The sequence below is a fragment of the Protopterus annectens genome, chromosome 13.part0 (assembly GCF_019279795.1).
Source record: "Protopterus annectens isolate FY-2018-M chromosome 13.part0, PAN1.0, whole genome shotgun sequence".
In the NCBI taxonomy this organism is placed as follows: domain Eukaryota; kingdom Metazoa; phylum Chordata; order Ceratodontiformes; family Protopteridae; genus Protopterus; species Protopterus annectens.
In genome coordinates this window covers 714,559,376-714,580,137 of record NC_056747.1, presented here as the reverse complement: position 1 = coordinate 714,580,137, position 20,762 = coordinate 714,559,376, and the positions used below count along the sequence as shown (strand labels likewise).

General features: G+C 39.8%; 1 protein-coding gene across 1 annotated transcript in view; it reads left to right on the top strand.

Annotated features, from left to right (window-relative positions):
• KIAA0100 (KIAA0100 ortholog) overlaps positions 1 to 20,762 on the top strand; it is a 2,229,983-nt gene that overhangs the window by 201,666 nt on the left and 2,007,555 nt on the right. The window contains exon 3 of the mRNA XM_044054400.1: positions 9,163 to 9,212. Within this exon, the coding sequence (XP_043910335.1) occupies positions 9,163 to 9,212 (50 nt within the window). The remainder of the gene's footprint in view (positions 1 to 9,162; positions 9,213 to 20,762) is intronic.

Here is a 20,762-nt window from a genome sequence, read left to right as displayed (position 1 = left end):
AGTCCTGTTGGTTACACAGTGGGCAGACCTTCCTAAAGAGAGCGGTTGTTATGGTGACTGTAACTTTCGTTTTGTCTCCTCAACCCTCATGCAAGGGGCTGTGTGTTTACTGTTCAATCCTTAATAATCAGTTCTGATTTCACTGTAAATCAGGAAAGGGCAAAGGAAACTTTCCTCTCACAGTAAATTTAGGTGTCCAATATGTATTTGGGCAACCCTGTGGAACTGCATAGGTGATCAATACGCAACTTATCTGCTCTTTTTTCTCCTTTTCATTTTTATTGCATGCTGCCTTCCTGAGAACCTCCTTTCCTGATTTATCCACCTTATCTGTCTAACTTTGGCATGTTCTCATTTGTACCCCCACCTGTCATTGTCATATTTTTGAGCTTCATCGTTTTCATTTTTTTTTAAATTTTTTGGAACCCCCTCCCCTACACTTGCTTGCCATCTTCCAGAATGCCACGACCACTCATTCTTTCCTTAATGAGTAAAGTAACTTGTTGTAGCACATCTGTTATCCTGGAAGCCATGCAGGTAATCACCCCTGTGATTTCCGGGCTCCACTGGAGATTCTAACATGACATCTGCACCTTGAATGTGCATGCCTCACCCTTCCCTTGAGAAAGGTGAGCAAACACTATCCCCTGACTCCTCTATCCCTCTTTAGTAAGTCTTAAGCACATGGGCCACTATTCAAACCATAAGTGCCTTCGTTGTAGACAGGCCTTTGTCCCTGTACATCACAGAGCTGGCTTGTATTTTTTACAATGCTGTCAGTCAGACCAAATTATCCTTAATACTTCCATTGTGTGTGCATGTGTATATGAGCTTTTTGGTTATTACCATGTTCCTCACAAATATGTCTTCCTTTTTTCCCATTTGTATTCCATTCAGTTGTTTGCCAGTTCTCTGCGACATTCATCATTGAAATATCTGAGAACATTTGCAGTTATTTCTGTAATCATATCACTGTCGCACCCTGTCTTGCTTTTATTTGGCACAGACAAAATTATATACATAATGGGTGTCTGAAACATAAATCTCTGAAGACTAATTCGCTATGAAATTTACACTTGCATCAAAAGTTGTGTACCAATTCGTCAGAACTTTAATTGGGTGCAAAACAAGCATTTTTTTCACTCCACACATCCCGTGTTGCAGTGCAACTCCAAGATCACCACTGCCAGTGTTAAATTACAGTAGGGGCAGGCCACTAAGTGGTTTGGGGCCCATCACTGAGTACACTTTTGCTGACACTTTTTTTTGCTAAGTCAGATAAGAGTACAACACCTAATGTGGACAAGTTTCCAACCCAGAGTGAGTTCTGGCTGGTTGTATTTGTACAAGCTTCTTTAACAAAGTGTACTAATGTTTAGGATGCACCATCACACTGCTTCTGAACTGCTTAATGTTCATACTTCCAGTTTGGCTCCCCTGTCATTTTTAACAAACTGAAAACCCAGTCCTAGCATTCTTGCAGACCAAAGGAGGAACCATGCATAGCTTAGGGTTACTCTTAAGAACTAAGTAGATACCAAAGATAGAGAAGAGTCACTCATGGCTAGCTGGAGTGTGAATCTTGTTGTTCATAGGTTGGCACTAGGCTATCGGCCCAAGGGCTTATACAAGCCTAGCCATAACAATTCCCTGGATATTTCTTCCCACAATATTTACTTCCCTGGACCCCTGTCTAGCTAGGTGACTGACATGATCCCTGGGGCGAATTTCCTATCTCCCATCCAATCGTCAAGGTTCCTTTTGAAGAGAGCCAAGGAGGCGCTCTGCTTGACATGTATGGGCAGTCTGTTCCAGACTATGGGGAGTCTTTGGGTCAGGAACCTATCCCTCCAGCATGTTTTGTTCATTGTGATGACAAGGTTTAAATCCCTGGAGTGTGTGGCTCTGAGGGATTGAGATTTCTTTAAGTGGAGCATGTCCAACAGCTCTGGGTTTGACATGGCCTTGTATGTTTAGCAGAGATTGCCTCTGAGTAGACGATATGCCACCGAGTATAGCTGGAGTTTTTTTTTTAGAACGTCAGGATAGGGCATCTGCTTTAGGCCTGTGATTCTTTTAGTGAGGTATTTCTGCGGCCTTTCCAGCAGTTGCAGATGTCTTGTGAGGTACATACCAAATGGGGTGTTGTACTCTATAATAGGTCTAATGAGGAATGAGTACAGTGGGACAATGACCTCCTTTTTTCTGGATGAAAAGCCCTTAGTGATGAGGTGTGCCACACAGAAGGATTTCCTGACTGTTGTGGCGATGTGATTATCGAAGTTGAGACCACTGTCCACCTGTGTCCCTAAGTTTCTCATCACATTTTCAATGTTTAGTGTACTGCCACCTGTGTGTTAATTCATGGGTACATGTTTTTTCCCAAAGGGGATAACTACATTTCTTGGCATTAAGCTTGAACCCATGGCTCTGGCACTAAGTATCTGTTTCTGTAAGGCCCTTTTGTAGAATATCCACATCATTTGGGGATTCAATAATGGCTCCCAGTTTGCAGTCATCTGCAAACTTTGTTAGCCAGAGTCCCTTCAGAGAAGTAGATGCCAAACAAGAGTGGTCCCAGGCCTGAACCCTGAGGTACTCCACTTGTCTGGAGCTGGATTCGGAGTCTGATACTTTTACAGTCTGGGTTCCGTCAGTAAGTCAGTTAGCAACCCATCGAGTGACTTAGGGATTTATACCCAGCTCAGTAAGTTTATCTATGATTCCAGAGTGGGTGATGGTGTCGAAGGCTTTGGCGAGGTTCATATAGCCTGTGTGGACCACCTTACCCTCGTCCACAGCTCTGGAGACTGATTCGAAGAAGTCGATCAGGTCCAGGAGACATGATTGGCCCTTCACGAACCCAAACTGGGTGGGGTCCAGTGTTTGAAGGTTGCCAATGTCTTTGTTTATAAGTTCCATGACAATGCGTTGCATGCCGTTGCAGATCAGGCTCGTCAGACTGATGGGACAGTAGTTCCCGGGATCCAAGGTGGATCCCCCCCCTTGTGGGAGTGGGATAACTGTAGTAGTGTTATTGCTTGGGCCTACAGTTGTATGCTGAGTGTAGACAAAAGAAAGGCATGGCTTGCTGGAGGATGAGCCTTGGCAGTAGTTAGAATTGTTTCTCATATTAGCACTTTTGTTGCGCTTGAATATGGTCTGTGCTATATTACTTTACATTTACCAGTGCTGACACAATGCACAGTAGTTCTGTGAACCTGGTTTGAAAAAATAGTGCAAAAGTATGTGTATGGTTCATTACAGAGTGATTAAGTAATTTGGCAATATTTAAGTGGCATCATGAAACAACTTTGTCTAGTTATATGGTACCATTCCACAACAGTAGATGTACCAGATCAAGAGCTGCTTTATACTGAGTTAACGCAATAGTTCTAAACAGGTAAGATGAGCTGTCTGAGATGTAAATTTTGCCAACATATCTCTTAAGTCAGCTTGTCACAAGTAGTACTTCCTAATATGTGTGATGCTTTGCATACTTACTAACATCAGTAATTTTTTGTATACTACAAATTGTCCAAACCTGAGTTGGTTATGTGGGCTTGCTGTGTACATTTCACCTCATTATTTTTTTTTGTTAACTTGTTTGCAATGATAGTGTGTGCCTTGGACTGAATTAGACCACTGACCTTTGTAAATATTGTATCTTCTTTGAGTCCAGATTTTCCACTTCAGTGGTTTATTCTTGTTTGCTTTGTATTTTGTGTTTGTATTTACAGCTGTGAAAAGTTTGTGTCATCCCCTGTTGAGTTGTTTTGAAATAAATCATTGGGGCTGTAGGGTTTGTTATATTTATTTATTTTATTTTACATTTGTTGTCCGGGAAAGTCCGACTGGGTATATGCCCATTTTCAGTGGAGGCCCGGGGAGAAAAGCTCCATATATTCAGACATATGAGATTTATATTATAGTACAATCTAGCATATCAGATGAAAAAAGAAACAGTATAATTATAGTAAAGACATAATTCAACAGGAGAAATTACCTATATGTCAGAGTATAATATCACAAGGAAGGCTCCATATATTCAGACAAGCAAAATTTCACATAATATAAGGGTATAATAAAGCATTTCAGAGGGAAAAAAAGCAGCGCGTTTATAGCAAAGACACAGTCTGACAGGTAATGACATATGTCAGAGTATAATAATAAAAGGTGCAAGACATTTGCCTAGTAGTATTCATTTCTCACATAGAGAAAAGAGTAAACATCGTACTGCAATCATCTGCTAGTTAAAGGATATGAAATAGTAATGAAATACTGATAACCTGTTGACAGCTAATAGTGGAGCTGGCAGGTAATTAGTGGTACAGGAGAAAGGAGAGGAGGGGTTAGTTGGGGTATGGACAAGGACATGGCCAGTGAGATTTTAGGTGTGCTTGAAGAGACTGCTGGAAGGGAGGGTAGTTATGGCAGTGGGAAGCGAGTTCCAGATTTTGGATATGGAGTAGGAGAATAGTGCTTCCCCTGCAAAGTTGTTGGGTTTGGTGACTTGGAGTAGATTTTTGTTGCAGGAGCGAAGGGGTCCGGAGGATTGGTAGGGTTAGAGAAGTGTATGAAGTGAGGGAATTTTAAAAGGGTGGTTTACAAGTTTATGAGCAAAGGTAAGTTGGGTTAGGTGTAGGAGTTGAGGGAGCTCAAGCCATTCTAGGTTTCTAAGGGAGACACAGTGGTGACTGCGGTGGGAGTCCCCTGATGCAAATTTTGCAACTTTATTGTAGCAAGCTTCAAGTTTCTTTAGGTCTGATTGTCGAAGATTTGTAAGTATGAGTGATGCATAGAGTAGGGTTGAGATTAGTTGGGAAGTTGTGGTAGAGATTCTGGCTGGTTTGGTTAGGTATTGTTGGTTTCTATACAACTCACACACTTTTTTGTGGACTTTTGTTATTGTGAGTGATATGCGAGTGTCAAATTTGAGTTTGTTGTCAATCTGTACACTGAGTAGTTTAGTGTGGGCTGTTGGTGAGATGGAAGTGTTGTCTTTGGCAAGTATGTTAATGGGGGATGCTCGGGGTAGATTTTGAGGGTTGAAAGATGAGTTTGGTCTTATTTGGGTTGAGGAGGAGTTGAGCATTTTATAGCCAACTTTCAACAGAAGAGAAAGATGCTTGAGTGATCCGTTAGAGTTGGAGCTAAGCAGATGAGAGTGGAGTCATCTGCATACTGTATGAGGGAGACATGTTTGGTGGCGGTGTGCAGGTCATTGGTAAAAATGAAGAAAAGCAAGGGGCCAAGGGTGTAGCCTTGGGGAACCCCGAGAGTAACAGGGAGGCGAGGGGATAGATCGTTGTGCCAGACAACTGACTGCTGGTGGCCGTGTAGATAGCTGTGGAACCAACTGGTGGCAGGTATGGAAAAGGAGGGGTTGGAGAGTGCAGAGAATAGAAGGTCATGTGATGCAATATCAAAAGCCTTCGATAGGTCAAGAAATACAGCAGAGGAGAAAAGGCCATTGTTTTTATGTTGGAGAATGGTGTTGGTGAAGGAGAGCAGAGCTGTTGTGGTGTTATGGTGTGGTCTGAAACAATGCTGTGTGTAGGAGAGGAGATTATTGTCTAGGAGATAATTGGAGATCTGTGAGTTGATACATTTTTCGAATATCTTGGAGAGAAGCGAGAGGATGGTACTTTTTTTCTGGAATGACTAGAATATTTACTGCTGTTAATTTTGTTGTATGCTTCTTTGTAATACTCATTGCATATTTCAGCTGCTCATGCTTCTTCTGTTTTGACTACCATTCTAGGTAGGCTCAATAGTCGTCATATGAACTGCTAATCTTTGAGAAGCTTAACTGCTATAATCCCATATTGATATTTTCTAAGTATTAATGGTTAACTGACCTTTCTTGTAAAGTGAAGCTTATTCCATAATCTTAGAAAGCATTGGGAAATGTCTGTCTCATTTTTTGTATTACTGATGAGACTGCGGTGGTGGTGCTGCGGTAGCGTTGTCGCCTCATAGTAAGACATTGTCCTGTTAGGTTCTCAGCTAGAGCGTCTTCTGTGTGGAGACGTGCGTGAATGGGTGTACCTTCGGTTGTGTGTCAGAGCTGGCAACTCGGCACGTAAAAATCTACTGCCAATCTTTAGCGGACCGGAGTTCCGCTGTGGCGACCCTTGACCGGGAAAAGCCGAAAGACACAACAACTGATGCATATTTTAGTAGTTGTTTCTCCAGTCTGATGTTAGCTTTCACAGAGGTGCATTACATTCATAAATGCTCAAGAAAAATTGGTTCAGAAATTTTCTTATAGACCTGGCAAAGGTCACTAGTAAATAACCTGCAGGGCAAAGATTGTAGTGTAAGTTCCTGGAGCCCAGTAGTTCAAGCCAGCCCTGTATTTTTTTCTTTTAAGAAAATTGTATCATTTCATGTCATTTCAGGTGTTTTTTTTTTTTTTTTTTGGTCCCGTCACAGCTCCTTATTATCAACTCAGCTGCCAGCACCCAACATCCACACCAGGTCTACTAGCTACTCTCCCACCACTCACCCTCCACCCGGACTTACTCTGCATTTTTTTTTCTTTCATTTTGCTGGAGCTGGCCTTGGATCCTGAGGATGTTCTGGAGGCTTGTCTTATTTGTGCTTCCAATTGAGGGGAATTTTTTTTTTTATGACTTTACGCACTTCCCTTTTGACACAGTCATGCTTGTTGTTTTTATGTCCAAAGGCAGCTCCCCTCTTTGGATCACCCCTCTTGGGGACCATATTAACGAATGTCCTCCCACCTGGCATGGGCATGCCTATCCATTTCCTGTAGCTTCTGTGGGTCACCCGAGCTGCTAATCGAATCCATGTTGGCTGGGTCGTAGTTGGGGCTTTATCCTTCTATGCCTCTGGAGCAGCAATTTCAGGTGTATTTTTTAAAGGCCACCTGACACTGCTTAATATGCAATAATGGGTAACATTAATTAGCTATAAAGTGGTACAGTGATTTTTCCAGGAATGAATAGGCATTCCCTTTAGAATTAGCTGGGTTACAGAATATGCTATTCTGACAGGTAGATATACACACACTAGGTAGTGTTTTAATTGTTACAAATGCATAAAGAATATCCACAAAAATCAGTATATTATCTATTGCTGATTGCTTACTGATTTTAAAAAATAACTAGCACCTTGGTCCTAATGGGTTTCAGAGGTTAAAGTTGAGGTAAGTTAAATTGTTTACAATTGATGGGGTCAGTTTTTATAAGTTTATGGGTAGTTAGTAGGCATGCAGTCTAGACTGGCCATTAAGGAACATAGCTCAAACTCCCACTCTCTTCCCCCAAAGCATTGACTGTGGTTAAGTGATTTATTTAAGGTCATATTATAGGGAAATGAAAGGTGAGGGAGTCGAGCCCTGTACCAAACAAAGTAGCTCTTTAACAGCTCATAGTCTTAATCATATGCGCCATCTGCCAGATTTTATGATCTGACCATTTATATTGCAATCATTGAGTTTCACCCTTTTTGTTAAGTCTCATTTGCAGGTATTTTCTTGACCATCTTTGATAATTATCTTTATTGTAGTACATTTGTTACTTTGTTTGCAGTTATCAGCATACTTGATTTATCCCTAGATCATTTCCCAAGTTTGTCTGATAACAGTTGGAAAAGGGAGGCCTTACAGTGACTAGAGATTATTTATAATACTTGGTTATTTTCGTTTTGCAGATTTCTTTTGTATATTTAAGGTGTGAACACTACTCACTTCACTGTATTTTAAACTTATTTGCCTCAAGTACTTTGTTTCCTTATGAAGTAATGTAATGTTAATTTTTTTGCTTACAGTGGGTTTATTGAGAATATTCAGTGTTATGTGCTGTTGTTTATTGGTGAGAGAAGACATAATGCACCATTTTATTTAAGCAATTTTAAGTGTGCACCCAATCTTCACTTTTGTTCTATTGAACATTGTTTCTTTAAATTTTGAATTTTCAGTAACTTTGTTTACATTGTGTGACTCTGTTGAATGGAAGTATTAGCATTTAACAAATTAAAAGAAAAATTATATCCATTCTTTGTTTTGTGTAGGATTCTATTATTAAATTTCATTTCTTGATGGAAAGTGTTAAAGATTACTCAGATTTAAAGAAAACATAAAAAACATTGCTTTACTAAATGGTAAATATAATTTAAGACATGGGCATGGAGGCATATGTTTGGATTCACTGTCCTGATTGCTTCAGAGGAACAGGTATATTATGCATGTTCCTGAAGAACAAGGTTTGGCAGGGGTGGAGGGGGTAGATTTAATTTGCCACAAACATACCTCTCAACCTCTTAGCACTAAAAATCTGGACAAAGCCCTGAAAATAGGGACAGTTTTTAAATGTTGCTCTTATAAGAAAGTTGCTAGAATAAAAGGTCTTATGTTAACATGTATTTTCTGAAGGAAAAGGCCTGAAACTCAAATGTCTGTCATTATTTAGTGAATTCCAGTCCTCACTGATTTGCCACAAAAATCCAGAAAACCACAAATTTTATGAGTAACAGACCAAAACCATGAGCCAAAATTGGTCTAAGTATCATTTTTCAAAGTCTGATTTTCCAATTAGAAACATTCTATTTTGTTTACAGGCAGGTACCCTGACTTATGATTTTTGAAAAAAAAATGAAAGTTCCTTTCATTAGATAAAATTCAGAAAATTTTTCTCTTTGTAAGTGATTTCAAGACATTACTATAATTGCATTATATTTTTAGTGCATCTGTATGCATGCAAAAAAAAATTCCGAGTACTGAACAGTCAGTAAAGCAAACTTGGCAGTATTGTATGGCAAGTGAATGCACTGGTCTAAAATGCCAACTCCAGTGCTTTTTCATTATTCAGAAGGTCTTTATTTTTTCTATTTTTCCTGAAAAATAGAAAATCTCTGCCCCTGTTTATTTGAAGAGGTCAGCATGTAAATGAATACAATTTTAAATAAATTAAATTTCCTGCATTGTAAATTAACAGAATAATTTTAGGGGGTCTCTGACTAATTAAAGGAAATTTTGTAAATGGTCCACTTTGAGGTTATGATCAACTTCCATTACATTCCCGTTTGGATAAGATGCTCCCTTTGTTTTCTTTCTTGCGTTTTTGGTTGCAGCTCTTTGTTTCATCCTGTTTACACATCACATCTGAATTTTTTTGTATTCTTTTATCATTCTAGGATATCGATTGTATTTGGGTTGCCTGCAGACTTTTTAACCGTGATTTGCCGTAAGTTCCTTAATTTATTTTCTTAAGATTGTGGTAGATAGTAGGAATGAACTCATATGTGTATTTGTGAAGTTTAAAAGATATTTCAGAACAAAAATGTGAATGGGTTGTGTACTGCAGTGCTCTGCAGGTATTTTTTTTTAACACCTTTATTGAGTTATCACTTATCCGCGGTGATGGTGCTGCGGTAACGTTGTCGCCTCACAGCAAGACGTTGTCCCGTTTGATTCTCAGCCAGAGCGTCTTCTGTGGAGACATGCATGAATGGGCGTACCTTCGTTGAAGGCTGTGCGTTAGGGCAGGCAACTCAGCACGTAAAAATCAACTGCCAATTATTAGCGGACTGTGGCGACCCCTAACCGGGAAAAGCCAAAAGACACAACAACAACATTGAGTTATCACTTGTGCCATAGGCATGTTTACATTTATATAAAAGTAATCAAACTCTATTAAGTTAAAATTAACAAACATTATGCTTCACATATATTCTATATATCATATAACCTAAGCAACATTGCATAAATTACTGAATTGATACCCCTTTTTTTAAACGAGAAACAGCTTTATTAAACCATCACTTAGAACACAAGCAGTCTTACCTTTATATAAATTAAAACAAACAACACCGATACAATCCTGGTTGCAAGCATTTTACATCACAAACCATACTGGTACACTCCCAGTTGCAAACATTATATATTACAATCTACCCAATCATTTTCAGTCAAACATTATATAGCCCATTTAAGTCCTGCCTTCTTTTAAACCTCATTCCTCCCCTGTATATATTGTTCCCACAATTCCCATTTTTCCTATGTAGTCTGCTCCTACCTTTTTCTAAAGCACTCCGCTCCAGTTGTTTTTTCTGTTATTATAGTCACTGCTTGTAATACAGCTGGTTTGGATTTTGATTGTAATTTTTTAGTAATTCTTTTTTTGGAAGACACCATAATTAGAGACAGCAAGGCCTTACCATGTCTAGGAAATTCCGATTCTGTATCATAGATGAGAAACATCATGTATTTGTGTCATTTTGTAGCACTTTAACAAACAGTCTAGTCTGAAGCCTACAAGCAAGGTACTTGAATTTTTACACAAGAGCAATAAATGTCCAGCTGTTGCATTTTCAGTTTTAAGTACCTGTACTCTTAAGGTATTATTTCCCACTCAGCTCATTTTCTTATAGGTTCATAGGTAGGTACTAGGCTATCGGCCCAAGGGCCTACATAAGCCTAGCCAGCAAGGTTCCATAGCTTATGCCACCCGAGAAAGTTATTTTCCTGTGCCACTGTCCAGCAGAGACACAGAAGTGATCCCCGGGGTGTATTTCCTGTTTCCCATCCACTCATCAGTATTTTTCTTGAAGAGTGCTAATGAAGAACTTTGCTTGACATAGATGGGTAGCTTGTTCCAGAGTATAGGAAGTCTCTGGGACAGGAATCTATCCTTCCAGCGTGTCCTGTTTATTGTGGTGACAAGGTTTAGGTCCCTAGAGCGTGTAGCTCGGAGGGATTTGGATTTCTTTAGGTGTAGCATGTCCAACAGCTCTGGGTTTGACATAGCTTTATATGTTAGGCAGAGATCACCTCTGAGTAGGCAATATGCTACGGAGTAAAGCTGGAGTTTTTTGAGGCGGTCAGTGTAGGGCATTTGTTTGAGGCCAGTAATCCTCTTTGTGAGGTACTTCTGTGGTCTTTCCAGCTGCTGCAGATGTCTTGTGAGGTACATTCCAAAAGGGGCGTTGTACTCTATAATGGGTCTAATGAGTGATGAGTAGAGGGGAATGACCTCTTTTTTCCTGGATGAGAACCCTTTTATGATGAGGTGTGACACGTAGAAGGACTTCCTGACTACTGTGGTGATGTGACTATCAAAGGAGAGACTACAGTCCACCTGGGTCCCAAGGTCTGTTATCATGTATTTGGTATTAAGTAGATTGCTGCCTATGTGGTAGTTCATGGGTGCAGAGTTTTTACCAAAGGGGATGACACTGCACTTTTTGGCATTGAGCTTGAGGCCATGGCTCTGACACCAGGCATCTGTCTCAGTGAGGCCCTTCTGTAGGATGTCCACATCATTTGGGGACTTGACTATGGCTCCTAGTTTGCAGTCATCTGCGAACTTCGTTAGCCAGAGGCCTTCTGTGTTAGCCTGTTCTTCAGAGAAGTAGATACCAAACAGGAGAGGTCCCAGGACGGAACCCTGTGATATTCCACTTGTCACTGCTTTGAGGTCAGATTTGGAGTCTGCAACTTTTACAGTGTGGGTTCTGTCAGTGAGCCAGTTAGCAACCCATCTTGTGACGTAGGGATTTATACCTAGTTTAGTGAGTTTAGCTATAATCCCAGAATGGGGGAATGGTGTCGAAAGCCTTGGCGAGGTCAAGATAGGCTGTGTGAACCACCTTACCCTCATCCTCGGCTTTGGTGACTGCCTCAAAGAAGTCGATCAGGTTCAGGAGGCATGATCTGCCTATCACAAACCCGAACTGGTTGGGATCGTGCATTTGACTTATTACACATAGGTTCATAGGTTCATAGGTTCATACTAGGCTATCTGCCCGAGGGCATTATTTTGTTCACAGCATAGGGAGTCTTTGGGTGATGAATCTATCCAGGGACTAGATTTTTGAGATGAAGCATGTTCTCATCAGGTCTGGCTGACACATTGCCTTGTGTCAGGCATAGGTCCCCTCTGAGAGCAGTAATAATCAAATATAATATGGAGGGAGTTCTCAGTCGGGCAGCATAAGACAGATTTTTGAGACCCTTTATCCTTTTGTGAGGAACTTTGTGAGTTTAGCTATAATCCCAGAGTTTAGCTATAATCCACACCATTAAAAAGATAAATAATCCAAGTACTATGACAGCGCAGTAGGGTATTCACAGAGAACACAATATCCAGATATCAACTGATGATGTGCAATGAGTTTTTTACAAGTGGGATTTGATTATTTTTCCATGCTGGTAGCTTTCTAACTGTTTGATGTCATTTAAACTGCAGTACAAAAGAATGTACCATTTGAATAAAGTTGTGCCTTTTGGACATGTACAACAATCAAGTCAAAATGCAAAAAAAAAACAATCTGCATGTATTCATTTATTTACTTATTGACATTTGATTTTCCTGTAATGTGTTTAAAACTGAGACTGTATTTGAAATTGTCATTTCAAAGTCTTACTAATTTATTTACTGTATTTGTATGCACATTTTTAAACATCCTTGTTGTTTGACTTAGTGTTCTTGTTTACATTTGCTGGTGATAGTCAACTTTAAATCTTAGTTACATGACTGTTCTGCTCTCATTTGCATGGAGTACCAAAAATGTCTGAGAGAGACAGTGCAGGTTTTGTAGGTTAGTATTTTATTAACATATGAGGGATTGCTCATTTTAAGAATAGTACATGGTTTTCTTAAATACCCGGCGTCCCTACCTACTTGTCGGTTATATAGTACTCAAGAAGCCCCCTTATTTCTAAGCCTCTTCTTAGTATTCATGTTCTCTAACTCTAGCACACACACTTTCTCTCTGTCATGTATATTTTTCATTGTTTGAAAAACTATATGTTCATTTGGCAGTTCGATTTCCATTTGTTATCCTTCATGCACCGATGTCAAAAAAACTCAAAATTAAATGCCTTAGTCTTTGCCCACCCATGATTCAACCATAAAAAATAAGAAAGACTTGGTTATTTGGTTTTCTGACACGTGATGTTTCAGAATAGTTTCTGTATGTACTCTTAACCATATGTATTCTGTTGATTTATCTGTATTTGTATATTTTATGTTCTCTAATATTTGATGTATCTATATACATTCTGTATCTACCCTTAATCAAACTGTATAGTGTTGATTTATTTGTGTTCTGTACAGTTTTTGTTCATGTGGAGCTTTTCTCTGTGGGCCTTCCCTGAAAAGGACTTGTGTCCGGTCGGACTTTCCCAGCATCCAAATGTAAAATAAATAAATAAATAATGACTAATTCAGTCCTGAACTTATCACACATAGCCCAGATCACACTTTAGATAGATATATATATATATATATATATATATATATATATATATATATATATATAATCTCGAAATACCGAAAGGTCGAACTTCAGTATCTCAAGACCGTAAAGTCGAATCTTCAAAATAGCGAAATTGCATAATTGCGAATCCGACTAAGTCGAATTCGCGGTTATGGCTTTACATTACATGACATGTAGTGTATTGTGTGGATGGTGTCCAGTGTAGTGTGTGGATTTAGGTGGAATTTAAGGTAAGCAAGTGTTTTGTAAGGGTTTTGGATAGGTGTGTGTGTGTTTTAAGTTGTACATGTGAGTTAGGCAGATAAAAGTATGAGTGTTTAAGTGTTGGATGTGGTGGTGTTTGTATATGTGTGATGTGTGTGCGAGGGACTGTAGAATATCTGGGTGTGAGTTTACTGTCTCTTTCTGTTTGTGCGATCTTTGAGTTAGTATATATAATTAGGGGTGTGGGGTGGGGGTGCATCCCCCCACATGGGGGGGTGCAGGGGTGCTTACCTCCCCCCTGCTTATATGTAGTGTAGGTTTGTTGATTTGTGTTTGTGTGTGTTTTGTTTGTTTGTTTGTTGTAGTGTGGGTAGGATGTTGTATGGTGTGTTTATGTTCGCGATTTTGTGTTTCGCGGTTATGGGATTTCAAGCATTCGACTTTATGGTCTCGAGATGCTGAAATTTGAGATTTCAGTATTTCGAAATTATAAAGTGGAACCGTATATATATATATTATTTATTTAACATTTGTTTACCGGGAAAGTCCAACTTGGAATGAAGCCAGTTTTCAGCGGAGGCCCGGGGAGAAATGCTCCAGTCGCATGTCTTTGTAACATCGGAGGAAACCGGACCATCCAGAGAAAACCCACACGGACACAGAGAGGACATGCAGACTCCGCACAGATGGCACCCCAGCCAAGAATTGAACCGAAAAAACTCTTGCTGTGAGGCGACAAGGCTACCACTGCACTATTGCGTTGTCCAAAAAAAATAAAAAATACACACACACACACACACACACACACACACACACACACACACACACACACACACACACACACACACACACAGTGGCTATAAAAAGTGTACACACCCCTGTTAAAATGCCAGGTTTTTGTGATATAAAAACATGAGACCACAATAAATAATTTCAAAACTTTTTCCTCCTTTAATATGACCTATAACCTGTACAGTTCAACTGAAGAACAAATCTGTTAGGGGAAAAATAAAACATGTACAATAAGCTGGTTGCATAGGTGTGCACACCCTTAAACTACTACTTTGTTGAAGCACCTTTTGATTTAATTACACATAATCCTTTTCACATTGTAAAGAACATTATGCAATCCCAACCTTAAATAGCTATGTTTAGAATGCCCATATATTTTATCTGTTGGGAAGATTAGCTTGTCCCATGCTACCTTTAACTTTCTCATCATTCCACAAAAATCTGATGTTTTCTATCAAAGTTTTACTGATAGTCTTATAGTTGAGCAGTAGAAATGGCCTGAAATCCATTATACACCTGAGACAAGACAAATATATGTAGTGTCCATTAGGAGAATGTCTACTGATTGATTAATTTGCTAAATTATCGAGTGGCATAGTTTCTGAGGCTATATTTAGATCCTTCCCCAGGCTTGAACCTGTGATGACACTATAAGAATGTGTATTTACTTTTGATTATTCGGCTAGGGAGATAATTTTTTGATTATATTTTCTTTTCTGTTCATCATATACACATAGCCTGTACCAAAATGAATTTATTCCTCAAAAAGCTTGCCAAAGTTATAGTGCTGTTTCCTAAATGTAATAAGCCATCAGTGAGTAATGATGGCTTATATTTTTTGTCTTTTTACTGATAACTAGTGATTGGGAGAATTTTCAGTTTTACTAGCATCAGCTGCAAGTATGTAGCAAACAGAGGTGTCAAAATTTAATCATTTTTGTCTTGTATTCCTGCTCAGCGTTAAAGAACCTCAAACTTCCATGCCACTTTCACTTACAGAATGACTCGTAAATATATTTATGTATTCCTTTTTATTTATTTAGTTTTATTTACCACAAATCTATATTGTAGTCCGCATATTTGCTTTGTCAAAAATTTTACACATGATGCCCTTCCTGGCGTAACCCTTCCCATTTATCTGGGCTTGGGACCGGCACAAAGAAATACACTGGCTTGTGCATCCCCCAGTGGTTAGAATCATAGGATAATTTTAGCATAAGATGGTGTTTTATAGGATGACTTTAGCGATCAAGAAGAAGAAGAAGAGGAGGAGAGTGAAGGCAGTGCCAAGTATCAAATGGTGGAATTCGAAAAAGGATAGCTGTAAGGTGAAATTCAGGGAAGAGTTTAGACAGGCAGTGGGTGGCAGTGATGAACTACCAGATAGCTGAGCAGCCACAGCAGAGGTGGTATGGTAAAAGCTAGAAAGGTGCTTGGTGTGACATCTGGACAGAGAAAGGAGGACAAGGATACCTGGTAGTGGAATGAGGAAGTACATGAGAGTATACAGAGGAAGGGGTTGGCGAAGAAGAAGTGGGATTGTCAGAGAGATGAAGAAAGTAGGTAGGAGTACAAGGAGATGAAGATGTATGGTGGAGAGCGGTGACAAAGGCTAAGGATAATGCTTATGATGAGTAGTATGAAAGGTTGAACACTAAGAAGGGAGAAAAGGACCTGTACCAATTGGCTAGACAGAGGGACCAAGGTGGGAAAGATGTGCAGCAGGTTAGGGTGATAAAAGACAATGAGGGAAATGCACTCACAAACGAGTGTGTTGAGCAGATGGAAAGAGTACTTTTAGGGGCTGATGAATGAAGAGAATGAGAGAGACAGAAGGTTGGGCGATGTGGGGATAGTGAATCCGGAAGTGCAGTGGACTAGCAAGGAGGAAGTAAGGACAGCTGTGAAGAGGATGCAGAATGGAAAGTCTGTTGGTCCAGATGACATACTTGTGGAAGCGTGGAGGTTTAGGAGAGATGGTAGTGGGTTTTTTAATCAGATTGTTTAACAGAATCTTGGAAAATGAGAGGATGCCTGAGGAGTGTAGAAGGTGTATTGGAACTGATTTTTAAGAATAAGGGTGATGTGCAGTGCTGTAGTAACTACAGTGGGATAAAACTGATCAGCCACAGCATGAAGTAATGGGAAAGAGTAGTGGAAGCTAGATTAAGAAGGGAAGTGATGATTAGTGAGCAGCAGTACGATTTCATGCTAGGAAGGAGCACTACTATTACTGGAGAAGTAGAGAAGGTCAGAAGGAGTTGCATTGTGTTTTTGTGGACTTAGAGGAAGCATATGACAGTGCCTGGAGAGGAGTTGTGATATTGTATGAAGAAGTTGGGAATGAAGTATGTAAGAGTGGTACAGGATATGTACGAGGGCAGTATGACAGTGGTGAGGTCTGCAGTAGGCGTGACTGATGCATTCAAGGTGGAGGCGGATTTACATCAAGGAGCAACTCTGAGCCCTTTCTTATTTGCAGTGGTCATGGACAGGTTGACAGTCGAGATCAGACAGGATTCCCCGTGGACTATGATGTTTGAGGATGACTTTGTGATTTGCAGTGAGAGTAGGGAACAGGTAGAGGAGACCTTGGAGGGGTGGAGATGTGCTCTAGAGAGGAGAGGAATGAAGGTCAGCAGGACTAAGACAGAATATGTATGTGAATGAGAGGGAGGACAGAGGAATGGTGAAGATACAGGGAGTAGAGTTGGCGAAGGTGAATGAGTTTAAATGCGTAGGATCAGCAGTTCAGAGTAATGGCGAGTCTGTTCTTAGTTATTTTATGCTTCACTGGAGGTACAGGTTTCAGCCATTTTGGCCTGTTTGCTATCCAACCCTTCTCTCTACTCGTACTTGTCAGTGAAGCAATTCCTTAAGGAGGTACTGTATTTGAGTCTATCCTAAAAAGGAATAATTCCATTATGGGAACTAAGCTATTTTCTACAGAAGCTTACCTTACCCCTGTTTGAGACAGCTATTTCCTCTCCACTAAAATTTTTGACATGGAAACCAGCCTATAGGTGGCAGTAATGAGAATAATTTTGGAACTGCAGCCTTAAAATGTAAAGAGCCCTTTCTCATATTCCATAAGGACAGGGTCACCATAGTCACTAACCTTACCTTCATGTGTAAGGTTGTAGTACGATTTTGCATCTTGCTCACCACTTACCTGTGTTTTCTTTTTTTCCAGCTCCCAAAAAAGGTGAGAGTATTTTACACTTCAGTGTGATTTGGCAATTGCACTGTTAATTGAGAAGAATCAAAGAAATAAGAAAATCTGAATTGTTAATTTCCTTTGCAAAGAGGAAGGAAGGAACATGCATTTCCGGATGTACTGTATTAAAAAGGCCAGTACACTCTGCCTTTTTACATCTTTTATGTTAAGATTGTACCAGGAGTAGTTGGAGCCCACTCGACTAGGGCCACAGCAACCACCACAGCATTTTTGAGAGGGGCCAGCACTTAAGCTATCCTGAAAGCAGCTTACATGGTCATTTATTCACACCACCTCCAGGCATTTTTATCTGGCCATCTTCATAGCAAGAGCAGGGTTTGCCACAGCCATTCTGCAGGGCTTCTTGGAGACCATTTCCACTTAGGGCCAGCCAGTGACTGGTCTGTAAGCTTTTGGAATCTCCTCAAGTGTCTTTATCGTAACAGTGAAATATATGATGAAACTTACGATATTTTATGTGTTTGAGTATATCCACTACTGCAATACCATTTATTTGTCTTCTGTTTCATTTATTGTGGGCAGCTCTGACTTATGGTGGGTACCCTTTTCATTTTTCTCTCTACCTTCACAGTGTAAGCTAAATTAAATGTAACAGGGTGCATTTCTAGGTTCTTTATTTTCAGTAATTTAAGAGTGGGAAGATGACCTGAACAGATTTTGAAAAATTTTTTTTTTTTGTTTTTTTTTTTTTTATAGGGAGGTGGATGATTAAATGAAGAGAGATATAATTGTATTACTATACATCTCTTTGGAAAGGTCCATTTTATAGAGCTGGTCAGTTATGGATGGTTTTCTTAAAAAAAAAAAAAAAAAGTGTGCGCGCAGTTGATTTTTTTTTTCCAGAGGAAGGCAGCAGAATGCTGTTGCACTTTATGAAAGTGTGAAATACAGAATCATAGGTTTGTTGGTAGTTACTAGGCATGTGGTTTAGGAGACAACTGAGGAGCCTATCCCAGCTTATCAGTTGCCGCAGAGCATTATCTGGTTAACTGACTTCTCAGAGTTGCATAGTAGACAAATGGAGGCTGTGGGACTCAAATCTTAGAGTACAGTAATATACTTAACAGTATATGGCTTTAATTGTCTCTGTGTTTTCAAGATTTAGACCCACTTCAGGAAACTCCATTGGATTTTATGTCCATTGCCTAAACCACATGACCATAACTGCAAAGCTAACTCTTTTTATGCAAGAATGCAAGTTTGAAACAGCACAGATATGTTTCTTACATGGAGTGCAGTGCAAATGGTTTTGGTACAGGCCTTCTAATGCTTGGAGAACGTGATTCAAGTGAAAGCAAAAAGCTTTTCTAGTTAATTAGTTGTCTTCAGATCAGAAATAGAGTAAAATCCTGCCATTGACGAACCAGTTCATTCCAAAATACACAATATCTAATCCAAAAGAGAGAGCTGGACCACAGCTCTGGTTTTAAAACTTTAATAAAATTAATACGTTAAAACAAATAAACTGTTGTGAGTGCTGTCGCATCTCTCGCAGATGCTTCATCAGACTACATAAAACAAATACATTTGTTACAATGTAAAGCAACAGAGTTACAAATCATTCAATGAAAATCACTTGCGTAAACCTCTAACCATCAGGTGTGGTGTTAAAGAGAGACAGTCATTCAGGCCGTGTCCCTTATACAATTGCAAAGTAACGATCAATTTAATTTCAAGTTGTTCAGTCCTGGTCTTAATATCTCCTAACCTATTTTCCAACTGCATTAATTGAATAACTTGATACATAAATTAATGATTATTTCCTGCTTTAAGAACATGTCTGGCTAGTGCATTTGTATCTGATTTCCTTCTTATTTCACTAATGTGTTCCCTAACCTGGTATCTAAGGGATCTATTGGTTTTCCTGACATAAAATGCCAGGCATAGCTTGCATCTAGCCAAGTAAACCAAATTATGTGTAGAACAATATGCTTAATGTGAAAATGTATAAATCCTGCCCATAGTAGGATGCTCAAAAATGTTATTCTCAATATAAATACATATAGTGCAGTGCTACCAACTATAGGTTCCTTGTCTTTGTGATCTAACTCTGTTCTCAGTTTGATTATTATAATAGAGTAGCCATTTCAAATTGTTCTTATTTTATACAGATGCATAGAATCAGGCGTACCCGACAGGACTAAATCATCCTCTGCAAGGAAGAGTAAACCTGTGTGGTGGACATCTGCAGTAAATAAACTCTATAACAAAAGGAAAAAATTGCTGTCCAAGACCAAGAAGGAGCAGGTGCCCAATTGGAAGCAATGTCTCTTAGCCTGAACAAGCAAATAAGCGCATTAGTGAAATCCTCCAAACCAAACTTACGAGTCCAAATTAGCCCCATCTACTAGAGACAATCATAAGGCCTTCTTCACATATGTCCGCAACCTCAAAGGAAGCACCCAGATCTGTTCCGAACTGGTGGTCAAGGACACACACATACAAATGCTGTAGATATAGCAAACTTGCTGGCTGACAAATTCAGTGAAAACTTTACCCCTCTGTACACCCCATCAGTAAATCAGGACATCCCCAGTACCTGCTTATTTCCTCTTATGTCTATTATGGAACAGGTCATCACTGCTCTCTCATTGGCAAAAAATGCCGCCTCCATGGGACCCGATAACATCCTAGGCTGCATCCTACGTGAACTCCAGCAGGAACTTGCAGCACCACTAGGCACCTTATTCAACCAAAGCATGAGTACTGGCTGCATCCCAGCTGAGTGGAGGACAGCCATGTCATCCCTTTACACAAAGGTGGAGTGTCCACCGATCTGGGAAATTATAGACCCATCAGCCTAACTAGCCTAATTTGCAAGACCATGGAACAGATTATTATGGACCTCATCAACAAGGACATTGGCAACTTCCAAACACTTGCTCCCACACAGTTTGACTTCGTCTCCGTCAAGGGGAGATCATGTCTTCTAAATTTGGTCAACTTCTTTGAGACGGTCACCAGAGCCATGGATACGAGGAAGACTGTGCACACCACCTACCTTGACCTGGCCAAAGCCTTTGACAATATTCACCATTGGGGTATAATAGATGAACTCTCTCAACTGGGCATCAATCCATATGTTACCAGATGGGCTGCAAACTGGCTCACTAATAGAACCCATATTGTCAAAATAGCCACCTCAAGCAATAGACCTGTAAGAAGTGGCTTACCCCAGGGTTCGGTTTTGGGGCCTCTGTTATTTGGGAAATACTTTTCTAAAGTACAGGCCAAAACCAGTGGGCTATGGCTGACCAAGTTTGCAGATGATTGCAAGCTG